This window comes from Falco punctatus (assembly GCF_963210335.1).
Source record: "Falco punctatus genome assembly, chromosome: 7".
In the NCBI taxonomy this organism is placed as follows: domain Eukaryota; kingdom Metazoa; phylum Chordata; class Aves; order Falconiformes; family Falconidae; genus Falco; species Falco punctatus.
In genome coordinates this window covers 1,011,771-1,033,275 of record NC_137587.1, presented here as the reverse complement: position 1 = coordinate 1,033,275, position 21,505 = coordinate 1,011,771, and the positions used below count along the sequence as shown (strand labels likewise).

General features: G+C 42.6%; 1 protein-coding gene across 10 annotated transcripts in view; it reads left to right on the top strand.

Annotated features, from left to right (window-relative positions):
- MGA (MAX dimerization protein MGA) overlaps positions 1-21,274 on the top strand; it is a 62,703-nt gene extending 41,429 nt beyond the window's left edge. For 6 of the 10 annotated variants that reach the window (XM_080394779.1, XM_080394778.1, XM_080394782.1 and 3 more), the window contains 9 exons: positions 136-1,832; positions 9,758-9,882; positions 11,269-11,320; positions 13,008-13,193; positions 13,851-13,962; positions 15,538-15,771; positions 16,848-17,024; positions 17,446-17,598; positions 18,628-21,274. In XM_080394779.1, the coding sequence (XP_080250905.1) occupies positions 136-1,832; positions 9,758-9,882; positions 11,269-11,320; positions 13,008-13,193; positions 13,851-13,962; positions 15,538-15,771; positions 16,848-17,024; positions 17,446-17,598; positions 18,628-19,928 (4,037 nt within the window). In that variant the 3' untranslated portion in view covers positions 19,929-21,274. The remainder of the gene's footprint in view (positions 1-135; positions 1,833-9,757; positions 9,883-11,268; positions 11,321-13,007; positions 13,194-13,850; positions 13,963-15,537; positions 15,772-16,847; positions 17,025-17,445; positions 17,599-18,627) is intronic. The other 4 variants (XM_080394781.1, XM_080394783.1, XM_080394785.1 and 1 more) reach the window with 4 other exon arrangements.
- Positions 21,275-21,505: the final 231 nt, after the last annotated feature.

Genomic DNA, 21,505 nt, shown 5'->3' with positions numbered 1-21,505 from the left:
TTACATTGTGATGCCCGAGAATGCCAGCTACTTCTATTACACCGTCAAATACTAAAACTAAAAAAATTAAAAAAAAAATAAAAAAATTAAAATTGCATTGAGGAAGTATTAGTTGATGTTCTGTTTTCCTCACAGGATCTGTTGTAGGAATCCGGTTGCCTGCACCTTCTAAGCCTCCCGAGTCACCTGTGTCTCCCACTTCCTCTGTGTCTTCCACTTCTCCTGCTGCAAATCCATCTGTACAAGCTGCAGCACCCAAGTTATCCCCTACGTCCAACACAGCCACTCAAGCATCTTCTCTTCCTCCTTCAGTAACAAGTTTTGTGTCACAAGCAGGCACTCTGACTCTGAGGATCTCTCCTCCTGCTGCTAGCAGTGTGACAAATCAGACAGCCTCTGAGTCTAAAATGAACTGCAGCTCAGGTGGTCTGCCAGCTACGGCTGCTAATCTCATACCTCTACAATCTGGCAGTTTTGCTTTACTTCAGCTCCCAGGACAGAAGACTGTGCCAAACTCCATTCTGCACCATTTTGCATCTCTTCAGATGAAGAAGGATTACAGGAAAATATGCAAGAAAGAGGAGTTGGGTGCTGCTCAGCAGAAGGAAAATGAGAAGGCTTCACGCTCAGATGATGCTGAAGTTACAGAGTCCGAGGTCACAGCGTCCGATAGGAAACAAGAAGAAAACGAATTGTCAGTTAACCAGTCAAATAATGTTGAAGAGTCAGCATCTGGCACAGCCACACCTGATAGAAATTCTGCTACGTTAGAGGTGGTAGAGGAGGACTCCAAGGTGCTAGAGAGTTCTTGTGATGATAGCTTTTCTTCTCAGCCTGATGTTTCTGCAGATGTCGTGTCGTCTGACCATTCGTACATCAGCGAGAAGCCAAATGATGAGGAAGAAAAAGGGGCTTCTGAGGGGAAAGAGGATTCTGTCAGTTCTGAAACTCTGGTGGAGGCTGTTTCAACTAACTCTGAAACTGTTCACGGGCCATCAGATCAGCAGCCTCCAGTTGCTCCTCAGGGTAATAATGCGCACCCACGGAGTCTTGAGAATCAGGAGACTGCACAGTTGAAGAACCACGGGAAGGAACAAATACATGACAAACAGGAAGGGAAACCAGTAAAAGAGTGGGAAGGAGATGCACGGACACAGGTGGAGGAGCACAGCCAGGCAAGTTCTGGGCAGTTGCAAGGTCAGCAAGACCAAGATACGCAGCTGGAGAGCAAGGAGGAGCAGAGAGAGACTGAACTGTCGCAGAACAAAGAAGAATGCCAGGGTGATGCTGTGCAGCCAGATACGGAAAGGAAGGGGCACACGGACTGCACAGAATCAGGAAGCATAAGAGGGAGAACAGGCAGCAAGTCTGACAGCAGTCCGGCGGAAGAGCAGCAGGATGATGCTTCAGGAGGACAGCATGCCGTCAGTACCAAGGAAGGCGAAGCAGGCAGTAACAACAAAGAACAAGGTGCTTTTGATCCTCAGGAAGAAATGAAAACAGGTCATGATATTGTAACGCATGTCAACAGTTCTTGGAGCAAAATATCTAGCATTGTACCTGCCTTAGAAAATAAAAGTGAGGCAGATAACAAAGCTGATGTATCTGAGAAAAGTGACTTCCTGACACCAGAACAGAGGGCACAGGAGCCTAGGCATCACAAAAAGGGCTACGTGCCCACTATTGATATAACTGCTGATGATATGGAAGAAGAAGAGGAGGAAGACGACGATGAGGATGAAGAGGATGAAAAAACTGATGATTCTGCTGATGAGATGCTGGATGGTGCTTCTGACTTCCCAAGTGAAGAGGAAGTAGATGTTGAAAAAGTGGTAAGCATTTTAACTATTTATGAAGGGGTTTCTGGTGTTGGGTTTTGGTTTGTTGTTTGTTTTTTTTTTTTTTAAATTGACCAACTAACGTGTCCCAACTCATGGATTTGAAAGATTCAGTGTGATGTTTCTGTTCTGGACTTCAGATTCTTTAGAAAGTTTAGATCGGGGTTCCAAGTGGAAATGTCTTCTGTTTCTTCTTAGCTGCATGCTCTTTTATAGGTAGCATTGTAGTGACCTTTTAGAAATTGTCTTTTTCAGGTAACAGGAGTTATATTGAGCAAGCTGTAATAGAACCATTGCATGTTGTCTTTCTCCAGTATTTACTTAAGCAGCTTGCTTCCTCGTAATATATGACTTACGATCCTAAAACTTAGTAGCCAGCGTAGTATTTCTGTTATTTTAAGCTCTTTCCTTCTACTTAATTTTTGTAGCCCTGAGTTAACATTTATTTCTGGAAGGAATGTTTGACACTCTGCTTAAATTCTTCTTGAAATTTAGTGGTACGTTCAAGTAGCATGTGAAAGCTGTCATTCTATATTTGATAGAAAAGCAACTGCTCCAGAAGTCACAGAATGAGGGCAAAACATTGTAGTTAGTATAATTATGTTTAAATTTTAATGCTCATAGAATTTCCATCAAATTTTACCCAAAAATTAGAAGAATCCCACATGTAATTCCTTGATGTACTTTTTATATATCAATGTAACTTAAGAACCAGTGCATTGCTACTTAAAATTTATGAACTTGAGGGGTTTTGAATCAGTCAGATGGACATAAGAAATGAGATAGCTTTTTCTTGGGATGAGATGAAAGTGGAAAGACAAAGGTTAAACTGGAGAAGAATTGAAAACCAAACAAATTAATAATAGAGATTATGTTAGTCTCTTCAGGAATTTGAAAGTATATAGTTCTTTTAGACCTTTTATATTAACGTAGTCCTCTCGCAGCTGAAAACCAAATTGAGCGACTTTTTCTTCTAACCATATCCAGAGTGACTCAATTAAGTCTGCGCTCTGGCTTTTAGAGAACCTATTTAACTTCCAGAAAAATTGACTATAATCAGTTCATATTCCAGCTCACTATTCTCAGGCAAGATGATAGCATCTCAGCTGCAGGAAGGTGAGGAAACTGAAAGCAGATGTAACTTTTTGAAGTTCTTTCAAGCTGAAAATGGAGTTGTTTGTCTTGAGCCACAGTGGCAGTTTGGTGACTCGTTTATCCTTCAATAACTTCAGCAGAGTTATGATCAAGTTTTGAGAACCACGGTTAGCCTGATGCTGGATAAACTTTCCAGGCAAGGTAGACTTGGGAATCTGTTGGTAAGGCAACAATAATGTCTAGGTCATAGAGCAGCCTGTTATTAGGGTTGATGTTTTAAAGATGTGTTTTCTTTTGTCCTGCAAAAGGATTGTGAAACGAAAAAATAATTGTTAGAGATTATAAGAATTGGAACATAATTGGAACACCTTTGTTTTGGAAGAAGCTTGCTGTGCAGGTTTTGACCAACATGGTTTGGTAAGCCATGTGAGGGTTGGTCTTCACCATAAGCTCACGCAAACATGAGTAAGCTAGCTTTGGTTCTAGAGCAGTAACGCTGAGGAATGAGACCTCGGAGGACTGTAAAAACCTGGTTTGTTGATCTGTGCTGCCTGCAAGTTAAGTTAGCATGGCAGCACCTAATGGAGGATTCAGTTTTAAATTAAGTATGTAGGTGTTATTTTTCACTGGGATGTGCTCTTTTATCAACATAGTGCTTACAGGACAGGCTGTACTGGTGTTTGTCGGACTGGATGAAGTCAGATCATATAAACAGGCTCCTAGAGGCTGTGTATCTGTTTCATTAAACCAGTGGAAACACAGAAGCAGAGTGTACACACGTGTCCACTAATACTTTTGTTTAGTGGAAATGCTAATGACAGCTCTTTCACTACTAGTTTAAAATACGGACTGGTTTTACTTGCTCAGGAAATAGCTGTTAGAAACCCCAGAAAACTCTAGTGAGAGTCAGGATGATTGCTGCTTACATGTCATAGGTATTCCTGTTTGTTTTAGTACGTTTCCCCACACCGGTTCTCAATGCAGTAAGGACTTCATTGTTCATAATTTTGTGTATTGATGCTGTTCAAATTACCTTCTTACCTTGTGTTAACTTTGTGTACTTGACTTAAGAGACTCATGTAGACTCTTCCTCTACTCGACAACAAGAGAGAAGCTTTGGGAGAATGGTATCTTTGCTCTTTTGCATTTCCTACCCTGAGTTGCATCGAGAGGAGCTTAGGAGGGCTGATTGTCGTGGGTTTGGTGATAAGAGTAAAACATTGTGAGAATACCATATAGGCAAACTAATCAATATCAGGACCTGTTGTCTGAACAAATTCATGTGTGGTGGTCTGAGATGTGATGTTAAACTCTTGATCTCCAAGGCATTATGACTGCACACAAATTTCCTCTTGAGAATGACTGCTTGGCTTGAGCTAAGTCACAGACAGTGTCTGTGAATTGTTCACGAGTGCCTGTTGGCTTAGGCCAAAACTATGCCGGGGGTTGTTCTAGTGTTAATGCTACAGATCGAGTCCCATGGTCCTGTTTAATTTACTAGGCTAAACGTAGCTTCTGTGTCTGGCAAGTTGTTTTAAATAGTGTTGTTTAAATGTGCCTTTCAATCATTCTTTCTCTGAGCTGAATGTTAAAATGATAAGTAACTGTTATGAATTAGTACAAAATTGTAAGTTCAATAAAAAGTGGAAGTGGCGTATTTTGTGGACAATTTAAGCTGTAACAATCTGTCATATGCTCTGAGCTTTTGATACAGACCACGTGTGAAGTCTGCAGATATTCTAGCGTGGAAGGCAGATCCAGAAATGAGGCGTTTACTTGGGTAATGTCTAAATGTCCATTGTCATCTACCCTCCTTTTTTCTCGGTACTGTCACTGGGGACCCTCTGCTGTCAGGCAGTTTGCTCTTTGGGAGCCAGCCACAGGGGTACAGGTTGCCAGGAACAGACAGATAAGTCAGAGGAGATAGCTTAGAAGCAGGCATTGAAATGCAGAGAGGGAAAAGTGTTACATTTCTGTAGCGGCTTTGGAATTTCTGTCGTAGTGTGGGATTGTTCCTCTTGTGTCTCCATTAAGGCATTTTACTTCTACAAACTTAAAGAAGTTTTGTAACAACAGGACCTGTGGAAAGGCTGATGCTACCTTTCCTAGAAAGGCAGGGCTTCCAGAAGAATTCTAAAAGTTTTGCACCCTGAGAAGCCCTGCTAGGCTATGAATAGGGCTCAGCCAGTGTCAGATTGGCAGTACTTACTTACATAGGAGTAGCTGTTCTTAGGCAGATATTAATTTCTGATGATCTTCACAATTGTGATACTTTTCCGGTTGTTAGCAAGTCAGAGGTAGAGAGGAAAGATTAGCCATCCCGAAGCATTTTTCCTTTTTTTGTTAAATGTAAGAATGAAAGAAGTAATGTTTTTTGTTGTACACATGTCCACATTCAGGATTTGTAAAGTTAAAACTGTGAAGTTCTTGGTGAGCAATGGAGAGTTGTTACTTCTGTATCCCTCCCACCCCCCCATCTTTCATGAATAAGATGCCATCCATGTCTTGGGTTCTGAATGCCATTTTTCTAGTATGGTAACATGTAGAAAACATGGTACCATGAGAACATCTCTAGCTGCATAATAAATATCAACCCTTTGGTTAGCCCACTGTAACTTGTCAGCGCTCAAAAGCTTTGACATGGTAGTGTTTCTACAGTAAGCTAACTTGCTGAGCTTTTTTTCTTCTCACTTTCTGGATTGTAGCATCTTTTGAACTATGCTGCGTGATGCCCTTCCCTGCAGCATAGTGATGTCCAAATGTAGTTTAGACGGAGCAGTCCTGCCCACCGAAGGAAATCAGTATCTCTTGCATGTAGAATTGCAGCAATGATACTGCATAAAACAGAAAAGCTGGAAAAAATATCCGGAGGCTTTCAGCATCCATGAGGCTTTATAGATGACCAAGGAGAGCAGGCAAAAATTAGAAGTACTCTAGGTATAAAGAAATAAAACTATGTTGTCATAAAATGTGACCCGTTAAAATTGGGTAACCCTGTACTTCTCGCAAGTAATATTTTCAACATAATGGCATGTATCTGTTCAGTAGTTCTGTAATTTAAATAGCATCTTTGAATAATTTTTGTTTAGCCAGCTTTTTCCCTCTGGCTTTATGATGCTTTTCCTTCTCTCATCAGGCCCTGGGGAGGATTAAAAAAAGGCTGTGGAAGCAGCTATGCTATGTGTTAAAACACCTGTCGTAGCTCAACAGAAGGTCTGCGTCTGGGGAGATGGTGCAATTTTGGTATCTTCCAACTTGTTCTCTTTTGCTTTCTCTTCCCTCCACTCTTACCAGTTAGTAGACTTGTTTCCAGGGTCAAGCATATGTTCTCCTCAGTAGAGGAATTTTGGAATTTCAGCAGTCTGGGTCCGCTAGTGCATCATCTGGTTCACTCTGTGAACCCTGGCATACCTGTTAAGGACACTTAAGAGAATTTGGGAATTTTCAGTTGTGTTCTTGGATTTTCCTGCCTTTCTGTGACCTTGTGTGAATGGGTTAGTCTCTGCTTTTCAATGGGAAAGCTGCAGAATTGACTTAAAGACAACTTGGATGCATCTGCTCTCCAAAGAACAAAATTACTTCATTGACAAAATGCACCCAAAAAGTTGCTCCTGTTCATTGAAACTGGATCTTGATAAAGTCTGTAACAAGTAAAGCAAGTGTGAGGAGGAGTTGTTAAAAAATCACTGGCTGTTTGCCTAAGTGATATTCTTCAGGTGAGATTTTACATAGTGGAACTTAAATTTCTTAAGTTTCTGTAGGCATACAGAGCCACGCAACAGCCATGAAACAGAGCTGCGTACTGTTCAGAGACAGTGCTTGGAAATTGCTGAAATGCAATGTAGTCTTAACTCGGGCACAATTTCAGTAGCCCCTGCATACGTGTTCTGGATCTGGACTGCCAGCAGTATTTGGTTGGACCTCACCAAGGTCCCAGGGATGTTGTGTCTTCTGACTGTCACTGTCCTGCTGTCTTGGGTAGCAGTGGTGCCACGTACCTCCTGACCAGCCTGTCGGGTTCAAAGTGACGCACTGCTTCCTTGGTAAAGACAGTTCATTTTCTCTGTGCTGTGCCTGGTCCCAGTGCTAATGAGTCTTACTTTGTGGGAGAATATTTACGAGTTGGAACAAATACGGGTTTTATGGGCTGTCATGCACTGAAAGAAACAGTACTTCCGTAAGATCCCGCCAGTACATACTTTCAAAGTCAGGTGAGAATTTTTTACCTCCATGCTGCTCTTTGTACTCGTAACAGGAACTGTTGTGGCATAATACAGATTCATAGCTGCTCTGAAGGAATGCTGCAAGAAACCCTAGAAGTTAGTAGTAGCAGAGTAACTTACCTCCTTTCCAAATAGAGAACTCGACAGAGATCAGAGCTGCTTTCCTGGGCAGGGAAGAATGGTGTCTTTAGTCGGCACGTGTTAAAAATATCTTTGAAAGAAAGAGCGAGATTGTTCTCTACAGCTAGTCGTCTCTCATCTAAGGTCACTCTCCTTGCTCTTCTCTTTCTTTTTCAAAAGATGTGACTTTTTACAAGCATAGGTAACATGGGAGTGTGCATAGCAGCGTGAAAAGGAGTAAGGATGCTTTTCTGTTCAGATCTAGCAGCTATAGCTGATAACTTGAGCATCACTTTTCTTTGTTACAGCAGTAGTATCTTGGCACTTCATAGTACAGGAAGAGGTGTCAGTTTCTCTGCAAGTGAATAGTTTAGAAGTTTATACCTCTTTCTACTATAGAATCTACTACCAACACTTGGTAGAACCCCTCATGATGTGAATGGAGGGTGATGGAAGAATTTGGAATATTTGACAGTGGTTTTCCAGGGGGAGGGTGCTGCATGATTTTGTTCTTTTAAAAAGAGTGGAAGATTCTGCAGGCAGTATTGCAGATGTGTGTGTATGTATGCAAGTCACTAAAATACATGCACTTTATACACACACTTTTAAAATGTATATATACCCTTTTTCATGTGTGTATATATATGTGCATACACTCACTCTATACTTTACTAAAGGCTACATTGCTACAAAGTATACATTGTTGTAATTTAAAAAGGTTATATCCCCAGTGTAGTCTTTAGTAAAGGAAGGCAAACTTGCTTAATTTTTGAACCGATTCAGTTTTCTGTAGCCTTAGCCATACAGCCATGGGAGATGCTATGTGACACATGGTTTAAAAAATACCGATAATTTTATGTGGCAGCATGATTCACAGTGGTGGTCACTGCGTGGTGTCAGTAACTAAAGTGGCATTTTTTGTGGTGGTCAAATTTTAATTAGCCCTCCTGTGAGTTGTGGGGTTTGGGGTTGTGGGGTTTTTTTGTTTGTTTGTTTTTTGTTTAGGAAAGGTTGTGTTTAGTCACCATGAAGGAGCCAAATCAACCCTTAGGTTGTTAGAGATCCTGCTTCACTGTAAAAGGAAATTTATCAGCTAAGACTTACTGTCTGGCTATAAATTGGGTCCCTTTAACATAGCTGCAGATTTCACAGGTGTGAATTTCATGACCGATGATTGGAAATGTCTATCTTAACCACTTGTTAGATATGCTTGTGTGGTGATTTAGGCTGCTTTTGTTTGTTTTCGTTATAGCCTAATCTGTGGTCAGCTGAGTAAGCCTTTCTAATCTGAGTTTCTTAAAACAGCGGTGTGAGTTGCAGATAACTTTAAATAATTGGTACCCTGAAAAGCATTTACTAGAGGCCACTTACTGATCCAGTATTGTGCATTGCTTTTTTTTGCTGTTCTGCACTTAGTGTTTTTTAACTTAAGTTTTAACTTAAACAGATTAACTGTTTGCATCAGTTTCAGGTAAGTATTCAGTTCAGAGAAGAAGTTGATTGCAGTTCCTCAAAAAGACAGAAAAGAAGGACAAAGAGAAGGAATGAAAGACAGAAGAATAGGAGGACAAGACTGGGTTGGTTCAGGGAACTGGGTGAAATAGAGTATGGAATGGAAGTATAATTACATTTTCTTGAGGAGGAGAGAGTTCTGCATTCTGCAAGCAGACCAAAGACTATAATATAAAAAGCTCAAAAAACCTGTAATACAAAAACATCAGCTTAATTTTTGGCTTGGGCAGGGGGCGGGGTGGACGGGTGGGTGACAGAATGGGGGGTCACCTGCTATTACAAATGGCCACAAGAATATTTAACTTGTAGTTGCTACAGTACTGTAGTTATTCTCTATCTCTGTCTTCACAGATGGTAGCAAGTTTTCTTGGTCAGGCAAGCATGGAGAAAAAGTACTCTTCAGAATATCATAAATATTTAAAATAATTATTGGGCAGCATTTTGGAAAGAGCCAAAATCATACTCTTCGTCATGTAAGCAGTTTACTGTATGACCCAAAGAAGCCTGGTTATATGATGTTCTGACTGTTGCTGTCTTAGGTATGGGAGACCATTGCTAAGGAGATAACCATCTCAACCTGTGTCAAAAAAAAATATGTTAAGTAGCAACCTGCAGTAGCAGGTTGTAAAGGCAGTTTAATCTTACTTGAAAATGGAGGCAGGAAAGCTCTGCCCTGTAGCAGCTTTTCATCTCACCCATAGTAAAAGCATAAACGACAGAGATGGTTTTGCCCTTACCACATTCATTTTGTGGAGTTGCTAGTGGGAGGAGTTCCTGGAGGTGACAGTTAAAATAACCACCTGCTTAGCACTGTTTATTTATTGGCCAGTGTAGCTGGAGATGTTGATTCTTTAATGGTTCTTAATGTTTTAATGTAATCTCTTTTGAGACTGAAGTGAAACTGTTTTGGCCTGAGCTCTATTGCTAAGTAGATACTCATTTTAAAAAACAAAACAAAAACTGTTCCAGGATGCGTGTGAATACAGTGAGGATGACGAGCAGGTGGACATTGAGACCGTGGAGGAGCTTTCAGAGAAGATTAACATTGCCCGTCTGAAGGCCACAGCTGCTAATACCCAACCTTCCAAACAGAAGTAAGCATCCTTGGAGAGTGCAACAGTTCTGTATTTGATTGATGAGCTGGCTTTGAATGAACCCATTAAACAACAGGTTTAATGTGATGGTAAGATAAAGCAAGGCTTGTGTCAGGTCTTCCTGAGCACTGGTGCTTCCCAGTGTCTGTGAGGAGGGGGCTGTCAGAACTAAGGGTAGATTTGAGGTGTCCTAGCCTATTTTTTTTTTTTTATTTGCTCTCTCCTCTTAATTAATTTGTTCATGGGGATGTATATCTTGTAATGTAAAATTATTATGAGTGAATCACCTCCCTTCCTGCAAACTGAGTATGAGCAGGGTCATCTTTGTTTAAAATGTGATTTTGCAAGCTTTGTTATTTTTGCTGGTGGAACTTGTTATTTTTAGGCGGGAGTGTCATTGGCTTAATTCCTGATCCTGTAAATGAAAGCTTTGTCTTTGGGACCATTGCCCCAGCGAAGACTATATTTACATATAGTCTGCCATGGTTGGATAGCTGGGCTTTTATTTTGTTGTTCTTTTGTTTTTTGTTTTTTTGTTTTCTGTTATTATTGCTGCCCTTCCATTTGTAATGACAAAATGCAAAGTAAAATCATGGCTTACTTGAGGTATGTAAAGATGGTCATGGCTGTTTCTCAGTTGCACCAAACAAAAGAATTCAGAATGTTGCATCCTTGGTTCTTTTTAAGAATTTTTTTTTGTAGAAACTGAAAGAATCTGTTTGGTGATACTATATACCTCCCAGATAGTTCCTATGTTGGGGTTTTTTTTCGTTCAAAGATACAGCTCAACTTTTATCTTTAGATGGTGACTTTGCTATAAATTGTGAAGGTCATTCAGTGAGAGAGAAAAACAGATGTTATGTTTTGTAAAAAGGTAATTATTTCAAATGCGTATTGTTCTTTGTTTTCTTGAAGCTCCTAAGATACGAGGAAGCTGTTATTACGTATTGGGATAGTAATAAATGTGAGGATTTTGGTTGGTTTTTCTTGGTGGGGGAGGGATTGCTCTGCTACCTGTATTGAATCTGTGGGTTTTTTAAAAAAGAACCAAAATATAGTTTTTAAAAAACCAAAAACATGCTGCAGCTAACAGTCACAGGCTGAATTTATTCTCTTTGGCATATAATGAAATAGTTTGTCTTTTGCACTATGAGTTAATTTTACAACTTTCAGAACAGCTTGATTTTTTTTCCAGGATGATGGCATTGGAGATAGCTCACTTTGTTGGGAAAGCTCAACAGTATCCTGCTTTCATGTAGTTATACAAGGAAGAGATAATTTCAAGGGATAAAAATGAGCAATTGTAGTTGCTGTTGGAATGTAGTTAATGAGGATAGAGTGAATGAGATGAGTAGTGTTGGGAAAAACTTTTTACCTTTCTTCCAGATACCATGCTCGTAATTCTTCGGATGAAAAATTATCAGAAAAACCTACGAAGGTATATGTTTGCTCTCCTCTTTCCTTTTGGTATCACACCTCCATTTTAAAGATAAACTTTCATCTCAAGTACGACTCTTAACGCGATTTATCTACCTTCCATATGTTTATGATTCAATGCAAGAAACCGAATGTGTGTATGGGGGGAAGGGGCTCGGTCCAAATCTCGTTAAAGAAAAAGGACAGCTGCTGGCGTCGGTGGGTTTCAGATGCAGCTGTATGTATGGGAGGAGTATCTGCCTTTTATTAGGATGTTTGCTTAGGTTTTGTGTTCTTGGCATAAATAATTGTTATAGCACACAAAATAATGAACAACTGAGAAGTGTTTTCATGTGTAGAAGACAACAGTATGTAGGATTATGTAGCACAGCAGTGGGCGAAGGATTTCTGAAGACAGCAGTTTAAATAATACGTATTTAGGCAAGTTACGGATAATGCAGAATCCTCTCAAACCAAAACTCACTGCAGTCCTTCTGAAGCTTATGCCGTATTTTAGGGTGGCTTTGAAGCCAGTTTCACCAACTGTCCATGGTCATGTCCGTGCTGTACTTGGTGTCAGATGTAGAGCTATCTGCTGGGGTGGGGCTCTGAGGTGGGCTGTGAGCCTGGTGTTTGTCCTGTACGTTAGAGCAGGCTGGTACGTATGCCTTTGCTTGAGATGGTTCCAGGGTGCTCTGCCTGCCTTGCCTTCTCCACGTACTCGTCTCTCTGCCCTGGAATTTACGGCATGGGGCCCTGCCTTGGGAGGAGCCCAGCGGCCAGTGCAGGAGCAGATGCGTTGCAGCCTTACTGCAGCCTTACTGTGCTCGGTCTGCCTTTGGGGGCAAAGTGGATGTCAGGAGCCGGGTTTCGGGAGAGTCGGCTCAGAAATACCGTCACTGGACGTGAGGAGCCTTTCCACTGATTCACTGGGGTTTGGAGCAGACCTAAAATGATGTTAAAAAGCCTGCGTTAATGCTACTCTTGAAATACTACTTCATCATAAAATAAACAGCATAGTTGTACCAAACCTGTAAAAGTAACGATGAAATAACAAACCTTCAAATCTGTAGAGATCAGTAATTATGCTTATTGCCTGTCAACCCTTTTCGAAGCTTAAGCAAATTCAAAATCAGAGCCTGTCTTGTGACACTTTCTGTTTCTTGGTAGGTGTCTGGGGTCATAAGTTCGGTTCCAGTCTTTCACATTCTTACCTACAATGTCTCTTGGCCCCAACCCATATGTACCCATGAAAGGAAATAGAAATCAGACTAGTTTCACTCTAGGGAAAAATTCAGGTGTCTGATATTTGATGTGATTGTTTCATTCATTAGTAGACTTCTTTGACAGGCAGACAACAAAAAAAAATTGGGCTCAAACGTGCGTGATTTTGCTGTAATCCTGTGGTTTACCTAAGTAGCCTTGTATTGCAAAAAAAAAATTTAAAAATGCTTATGAGTAGAAGGGACCGCTCATGATCTTTTCCGTTAGGGTTGATGCGATTATGTTGGTCATTTCTTGTTGGTCAGCATTTCATGCTTATTGCGTGCGCTTCTGACGCTGAGCTTCCATGAAGCCATACTAGCAGAGTAGCATGATACGAGATCTTCAGGTGTAAATCAGCCCTGTAAATGAGGCATGCCTTTGAATGTTGTTTGCCGTGACATTACCCTTTTTATTTAAACTGGTCAATACGGTTACTTCTCCAGCAGAAACGTCAACTCTGGCACAGAAAGCTGAAGACTGAGGCAGAAGCCTTTGCTCATTACCGCCAGACACACACAGCAAATGAACGCCGGCGTCGTAATGAAATGAGAGATCTCTTTGAGAAGCTGAAGAGAACTCTGGGGTTGCACAACCTTCCCAAGGTCTCCAAATGCTACATTCTCAAGCAAGTAAGTATTTTGACGCTTAAGTGAGGATGAGAATCGTTAACTCTGGTCAGAGTAATTAAGCTGGTATGGACTCCTTGAGCTGAGTCCGAGTGATACTGTGAACTGTGAACTTCTGTCACCTTTACAGGACTCGCCAGAAGAAAACGCTATCTGAAAGCGTTTGTATTCCTAAAAACTTAATGATACAGATGCCTTATTTTGGATTAACCCTCTCCTTGTTGTGTTCTTTGTGAGTTTAACCATGGAAGGTTATGTCTTAATTCCTTGGCAGCGTAGTGTGTACATCAGGCAATTTTGAAATTCATTGAGGACTTCACTTTTTTTGATGCAGAAGGTAGCATTCGATTATTATACTGACACTGAAGTCTTAGTTGTAAAGATGTAAATGACAGAAAACAAAATGTAAGTTGTAGATACATAATTAGGTTTATCAGCTGTACCTTGAAATTGTGGGATAAAAGTTAGGGTTTTTTCTTTAAAAAGGATGAACAAGTTTATCGCTTTTCAGCTTGCATTTAGGTAAAGCTGGCATTACATTGGTACTTAATGAGTCCTGGTTTCTGTCTAAATTCTGTCAAGGTTTCTGGGAAGGAAAATTATTTTATTATTTTGGGTATCATTATTGGTTTATAAATCAGTTCCCTGACACTTTTCTAGGCCTATGAAGAAATCCAAGGATTGACTGATCAGGCAGATAAATTTATTGGACAGAAGAACTTACTGACACGCAAACAAGATGTTTTGATTCGGAAAGTATCCACGCTTTCAGGTGAGACTCTTTTTGGGTGCAGACTAGCTGGAATAATGAAAGAAAGGGCTTTTAAGAGCCAGGGTGTGTGGAGTAATCCTCGGTGGATCCAGGTGAGTCATTAGTTCACGTAAATCGTAGACTGGATGCCAAACAGACCTGCTGAGCTCTGACTCGCCCATACACTTATGCTGATGAGAGCTGCTTGTGTCTTCCCTTGTGCCTGAAGGAAGGGCAGCATGACCTGTGCTGTGAGCGCGGGCCTGGGTCCCTGCGCGCTGCCTGTGCTCTGGGGGGAAGGCGCCTCGTTCTCTCATCGGTCACGTCCTGAAACCGCGCTGCTCGGTGCTTGGCGAGTGTACACCGCGGGTTCTGAGCAGTGCCGAGACCTCTGCCTGCCTTCGTCAGCTTTGCAAGTAACTGTTCTGCTGCTTCTCTGAGAACGGGTGCTGTAGCGGTGTCTGTAAGGCAGCAGCCCTGGCTGTGGAAGGAGAGTGCAGCGTGCTTGGAGCTGCAGCTCACCTGGGCATCTCCAGACAAAGCCGCGTTCATTGTTTGTTGTGTCTTCCTGTTGGTTTGGAGGTGCAGGAAAGCTGTGACTTGTGTTCAGCCGGTGCCAAAATGTGTGTGAGCAAACAAAACATTTGATTATTCCTGTAATCTTCTTACTGTCTGGGGATAAAAACAGGAGGCTACCTGTAAAGTAGAAATAAGTGCAAGATACTTACATCGTGTGCATTTATGTGAATCAGCTCATGTGTATTTTAGGTACTTGTTAAAAAAAAAATCTAAAAAAAAATAATCAAGAAGTGTTTTTAATAATCCTTACTCTTAATCCAGAAGTGTGTGATAGGCCTCTTGGGCAGGGAGTGAAAGCAGGCAACTTCACAAATTTTTCTGATCTTTTGAATTCATAGTGAAGTACCTCAAAACTAATGAGGAAAAAAATTCCATTCAGGAGAGCTAGTTAATTACAGACTTAATTAAAGATAGACCATGATGTTAGAACATAAATACTAAGCAGGAAACAAACCATTATAGTTATTTCAACTTCAATCGTACTAAATTGTGTGCATCTGCAGAAAATGTTTATAAAATACTCGTTTGTTCAAGGTTACAATTTTCACGTCGATGCTAAACTGTACGTGAGTTTACCTCTAAATGCTGTTCGAGTAACAGGGCCCATTAATCCCAAGAAATTTCGTACCAGGTGAGGGTAGCATTTTGTCTGGCAGTTACACATGTATTGTTAGGAGAGCCCCGAGGGGTTTTTCACAGCTGTGGATACTTTCAAACAGTACTTGTTCAGCGAGGGCTAGTGCTTGTCCAAGCTGGTTTCTGCTCATCAAAGTTGAAGATAAATTTTAACATGTACGGATGTTTCTGAAGGAAAAAAAACCCCACCTTGTAATAAATAGCTAATGACTTCCTTTTGTTGTTAAGCGAGCTGTTTACTTGGTGGGGGTGGGGTTATCTCTTGTTTAGTAGTTGAATGTTGTCAGCTTAATAGATTTTTAGTTCTGCCTTAAGCTCTTCAGTTCCAGAAGGAGAGTTTGAAGATATGGGTTTTTTTACATTTATTAATTTTTTACATAGGGAAGACAGAAGAGGTTGTCCTGAAGAAGCTAGAATACATTTATGCCAAACAAAAAGCAGTAGAAGCACAAAAAAAGAAGAAACAAACCGAGCCGGAGGAATCTGTTGTAACCTCAACTGCTAGCACGCAGCAAGAAGGATCTTCTGCTCCCTCCAGAGAGCTGGCCCAAATGACTATGACAAATAGGAGAGGCAAGCCACTGATCCTCGCCAGGAAAGGAGCCCGTGCCACAGGTGGGCTAAAAGCAATGCACGTTTCGCGTAAAGGGGAGACAGACGATGAAGCAGCACCCCGTGGGAGAGCAAAATGCTCTGGCCTGCTTGTGCAGGCAGCTTCGTTCTTGAAGCAGAATTGAGGACTGGACCGGGAAGTGCTCATCCAGTAGGTGTGGGAACAATTTGTTCTCGGGAAGGGGGAGACCAGCACCGCTGAGACCTTCAAACGAACAGGACTTTTGAGTCCCAGAACGATGGGAAGAAAATTCCCGTGAAGTTGTCCTTTTGGTCTCATGCAGTTTCGCTGCAGTAATTTCGGAGAAGCAAAGGTGGTTCTGTGCTGACTCAAAACCTGAAGCCCAACCCCCGGAATACTGGAGCTGCTAGATTCGGTTTTTAAAACATCGCTCCCCAAACAATCTTAGCTGTCAGAGTGCTGAAAGACTGGCTTTTAAATTAAATGCCAGAATTTTCAGACACTTGAGAAGTTTTCTGGAGCCAAGAACTTGTGCAGAAGTATTTGGCATTTATGGAGACTTTCATACCATAAATGTAGGAAGGAACAAAAAGCATGGCAGAAATCTAGACTTTCATGGTAGTACTGCTGTAATACTCTTAAGGATCTGGTGATGCTTCTTATTTTGGTGATAATAAATAACTTTGCTTGAAGTGGTCTTGGGCTTTTATAAACAACAATATTTTTTTATTCGGGTTTCCCAAGCCTCCCTTTGTCCAGTCCTGGGGAAGACTGGCATCAGAATGTGGATGTGGTGTGGGAGCTTCCTTTCTTTGGACTGAACAATTCCCTTTTGTAACTTCAGCAGGACTGCTCTGATGGTTGATCGGGGTGTGACGCTCTGGAGAGCTAGGGTTGTTACACTGCACAAAGAGACAGTACAGGCTGGCTCTAGCTGTGTAGGTGAGGTTCCTGGAGCCTGCACGGCTTCCGTAGCAGCTTTCTATTCTGGGGCTTGTAAACCTTCTAGCTGGAGTGCCTTCCACAGCTGTACTTACCGCTGGGTCGCAGGACGCTGTTTGCCGTCAGGGGTGCTGTGCCAGAATAAACTACTGATGCACGTATTTCTATTTTGCAGAGGACACCTCATCCTCTCTCACGCTGACTGCTGCAAGCCTGGTGATGACGCCGCAGGGGCAGGTGCTCACCCTGAAGAGCCCGCTGGTCCCGGGGCAGGTGGCAGCTGTGCCTTCCACGCTGCTGCAAGCCGAGTTAAAGCCTCGCACCGTCAGTACTGCCATGACAGCACAACCAGGTATGATCATGCGAGAACATGTTAATGGAAGCCAGTATAATGCTTTTCATAAATGTGCATGGCAGTTTACAGAGTAACATGTTATTTAATCTTTGATGTAGTTTTTGGGGGTTTTTTTACAACTTAACTGGCTGAGGTAGAACCTGGCTGTGGTAAGAGAGATGTGATATTATTAACTCTGAACTGTCATTTATCAACAGGTAAGTCAAGTCTATTAAATTTTCACTAATCCCAAATTAGGGAAACATAGGGAAGATTTCTTAATCACCTAACCAATCTATATTTCTCTTTTTTTACCACTTCCAGATGCTATTGCAGTGTAAAGAATTGCCTAGGCAAGGCTCTTATTTTCCAGGCTTAACTGAGTATCTGAAAGGCTCTTGTTTCCACCTCACCCCCCCTTCCCCTTTTCTTGGATAAGGTATTGCTTCTGTGATGATTCAGCTCCCAGGATCAACAGTTCCTGTCCAAGTAAAAGGAATCCTTACTAACTCTACCATTCCCATTACACTGTCAACTGTTGCTGGAAACCCAGTGCCCTCAACAGTAGTGTCAGCCACAGAGCCCCATTCAGGTAGGCTCTCTGATTTTATGGATCTTTCTGCTTGCATGCAGGGAACGTTATCCTTGCAAAAATGAAGGTAAACTGTTTTCTCACTAGGCAGCGATGATAGGTATTATTGTCTGGGTAGCCAAAGCAAACGCTCTGAACAGTTTAGAGGGGCCCCTAGGGGATTACAGATGAGTAATTTAACTTTTTAACTTTCCTTCACTTCACTGAGCCTCTTTGCCCTTAGCAAAATCAGAGCGAGCAGGGACCGGGACGTGTCTGCGGCGTGATGTGTCCTGCTGGGGAAGCCGCGGTTCGCAGCGGTGCTGGGCTGTTGAAAATCGTTGCCTGTTAGGGCCAGGCTCCCCCTGCGGCACGGCCCCTCGCCAGCCCTGCTGCCCTCGGGGGAGATGTCCTCTCACACCGAGCACCTACCTTGCCGGCTCTGGGCGCAGGGTGGTTCCTGGCAGTCTGTGCTGCTTGCTGTCAGCTGCCTTCAAAGCAAGCCACTTGCTTTCTGCTTCGTTGTAGTCATTTGGTCACCACGGAAAAGGAAATTTCGCTGCGGGTTTGGGGCTGGGCAAAATCCGTGTGCTGCAAATAGGAAACTGTGTGGAGGCAAAAAGTAATGGCGTAGTCCCTGAAATGCCTCTGTGGGACTGCGCGCAAAACCGCTATCGCAAAATGTGAGCGTAAAAGTAAAGCGTAAAAAACCAAACAGTAAGGGAGAAAACGGTGTTTGTCTGACTTCCTTGTGTGTCCCCAGCTGCATTGTAAGCGTTACAGTTAGCGGCATCTGTGCCTGCCTGCTGGAGGGGGACGCGGCGGGTGGCTCTGGGGTGGCGGCTGTGGAGCTTGCTCTTGTTCTGCAAGTTGAACGTTAAGCTGTTAGTGTTTTAAGGCTTCACCTGACCAAAACTGTGTAAGCAGTTTAAATTGTGAATAGCAGCTTATGTGAGGAAGACCTGAAAGTGTGAGCAAATTATATGTAATTAGGAATTACCTTGCAGTTAACGTGGATCCTGACAGACGCTGCTTTGTTTGGTTTTGCAGAAAGCGAAGATTCCTTCATGATGCCCAAGATTGTTAACGTAACATCGCTGGCTGGTGAGGGAAGCATGAGTCTAAACCTGAACAGAAGCAAAAATTCTAATGTAACGACAGCTGCAGGTACTCAGGCTTGCGAGAAATCCTTGGCTGTAACACCCCTTGAAAGTAGAAAGAGCGGTAGTGTCCTTTCAGAAGAAAAAGCCAAACCATGTGCTGGAGACAGCGGCGGAGATGGAAGAAATACCACAGGCCCCACAAAAGTTTTATTTGAAAATAAAGATGCCTTTCCACAGCTCCGGAACGTGTCATCCACGAAGGAACCTCCAGAGTCCTTTGGCAAAAAGCTCTGCATCGGTGACTTTGTAGGAAGCCAAGCCAGGAAGAAGGACGGTGACTCCGCAGGGGAAAGATTAAAATCTAAAGAACTGCCGTTCCGCAAGCTGCAGATCAAGGATTCCCGGATAGAAGTGGAACTGAGGAAAGTAGCGTCCGCAATGGAGGAAGCAGAACTGGATCCAAGTGAGTTACTGAGCAGCATAGAGGAGAGCGATGACACCGATGAAACCCTCACGTCGCTGCTCAATGAGATCGCCTTCCTCAACCAGCAGCTGAACGACGATGCTTCAGCCATGTCGGAGCTGCCCAGCACCCTCAACTCGGAATTCTCTCATGAGGATGCAGAGGCTCGTCGGGGGGCAGCCAGTGATCTCGGTGCTGCAGATGGGTCTGCCTTCCAGTTTGGCCATCTGGGAGGCAGTTTTAAGGACCTTTCCGAAGTTTCGGAGGGTGGTGGCTCTATAAGTCCCCTCTTGCTGCACCTGGCAGATGATGACCTTACTGACGGGGACAAGAACTCTGGGGAGCCTTCATCTGAAGCAGACGTTTTAAAGATAGTAATAGGTACCGAAATGAAGGATCCGCTTCCCAGCCTGTCCATAACCAGTGGCGGGAATGGCAAAACCGTCACGACCTTGGCAGAGGCCAGTAACGTGACTCCACCGGTTTTGCAGATGAAGACTAACCCAGAAGCCGGTAGTGCTGACGCGTTGTGGAGGCCCATGCCCAAGCTGGCGCCGCTTGGATTGAAAGTGGCAACTCTGCCGGTGGACTCGGAAGGGCAGAGTAATAAAGTGATGCCCTTGTTGGCGCCTGTAGTTGCAAAATTGGCACCCAGTGGGGCAAAAACTTCGTTATCCACAACTGTTCAAGACGGACAGGATAACAAAGTGATGCCCATGTTGGCACCTGTGGTTACGAAACTGAATACTGCTGGGACCTTGCCTTCAAATTCAGCAGGCAAATAAAGGCATCTGTTTTTTATCAGAGACTGGAATGGAGATGTGGAGCGGTGTTGGAGTTCGGCAGCCTCCCTTGTCTGCAGCGCTCGTTTTCCGTATGGCATCAGCACTCTGTTCGTCTGAGGGCAGGCCCCAGCTTGAGAAATAAGTGCTATGAAACTTTATGCATTTTTACCTCATGGTTGTATTCTGGGTGTTCTCATTCCCCTTCACAAAACAAAGATGGTCCTTAACCATTGCTGGGCACTGGTATCCTTCCAAAATTGGGTCCTTCACACAAATAGTTTGTCAAAGGACTGAGAAATCTGGGCTGTTGAAAGAGACACACACACACATCCCCGCAGGGAGGCAGCTGTCTTGTTTGGGGGGGAAAATCTGGATTACTTGTTTTTGTACCAGGCAAATTATCTATGCAGAAATGGGATTGTTCACATTCGCTGGTTTTAGTGTTTGCAGAACATGATGAATGTGCAGAAATGAGACTGCGGTTACGCTCAAACTTGTTACCTAGAGCAGCGGAAGGGAAACCTGAGACTGTGCAGAGGGCTGCAGTGGAAAGGTTTTGTTCCTTGGTGCTAGATAGTTCTCTGGCAGAGACTCTCTTTAGGAGCTTATGCACAGAAGATTTTAATAAACATCTATAACTCACTACATGGGAATCGCGTTTCCCAGTGTAATTAGAAGTAGGACAGTATGTTAACTTTAATAAAACTACTAAAAAGAACCCTCACTGTCACCTCCTGCCCCTATACGAATACTGTCTCCTTTGATGCGTAGGAAGGAAAAATCACAAGGAGCAGAAGCAGATTTGGGCCACCCTATTGCTATGTCTTTAAATACATTGCTGAAATAGCTTGAGTGTTTTCCCAGTTCTTGTTTTCTTTCCTCCTGTCGTTCTCCGAGATGTATTCGGTGGCTAGGAATGTTCATAGGAAGCGTTGCTTTGTAAAAGTACAGAACACTTTCAGCTTTCAGGACTGTTGTAGCCTAGTGTGAATGAGCGAGGTGTATATGTGAATGTACATATGAAAATATGTGAATATCTTTCCAAACCTTCCATTTCTTTATAAATTCAGGAAAGGTACTCAGAGGTTTCTCACTGCGTTTGCACAAGTTGTGTATAGCAAAAAAAGTCAACAAAAATGCTCATTACCAGGGATATAGGGCAGTATTGAATCACAAGATGTATTTTTTATTCTTCTCTGCCACTGCTTACTCAATAACCTGTAGATACTCTTCACTGTTCAGCTGTTGGATGTGAAGGGCCTGCAGACTGTAAAGATATTTATATTTTTGTACACAACTTTTGTTTTCATAGTTTTCTTGAGAAATTAAATTTTCAGCCTAGGAGAGATGATTTGTTAATGAGTGTATACACAATCTTTTCCTATCAAGTTTGTAAATATGATTTATGGTGCGCTTGAGGGGCTTCTTAACTGCTCCAAAAAGGTAAAACACGTCGCCATGAAAATGACGTAGAATTTGGTGGGTGGTGCATTTCGATTTCTGTTAGGAATGTAATCCCCTGTCTTACTGTTCCAGCAGCGGCAGCTGGGTGCCCACCCCCCACCCCCCAGATCCCT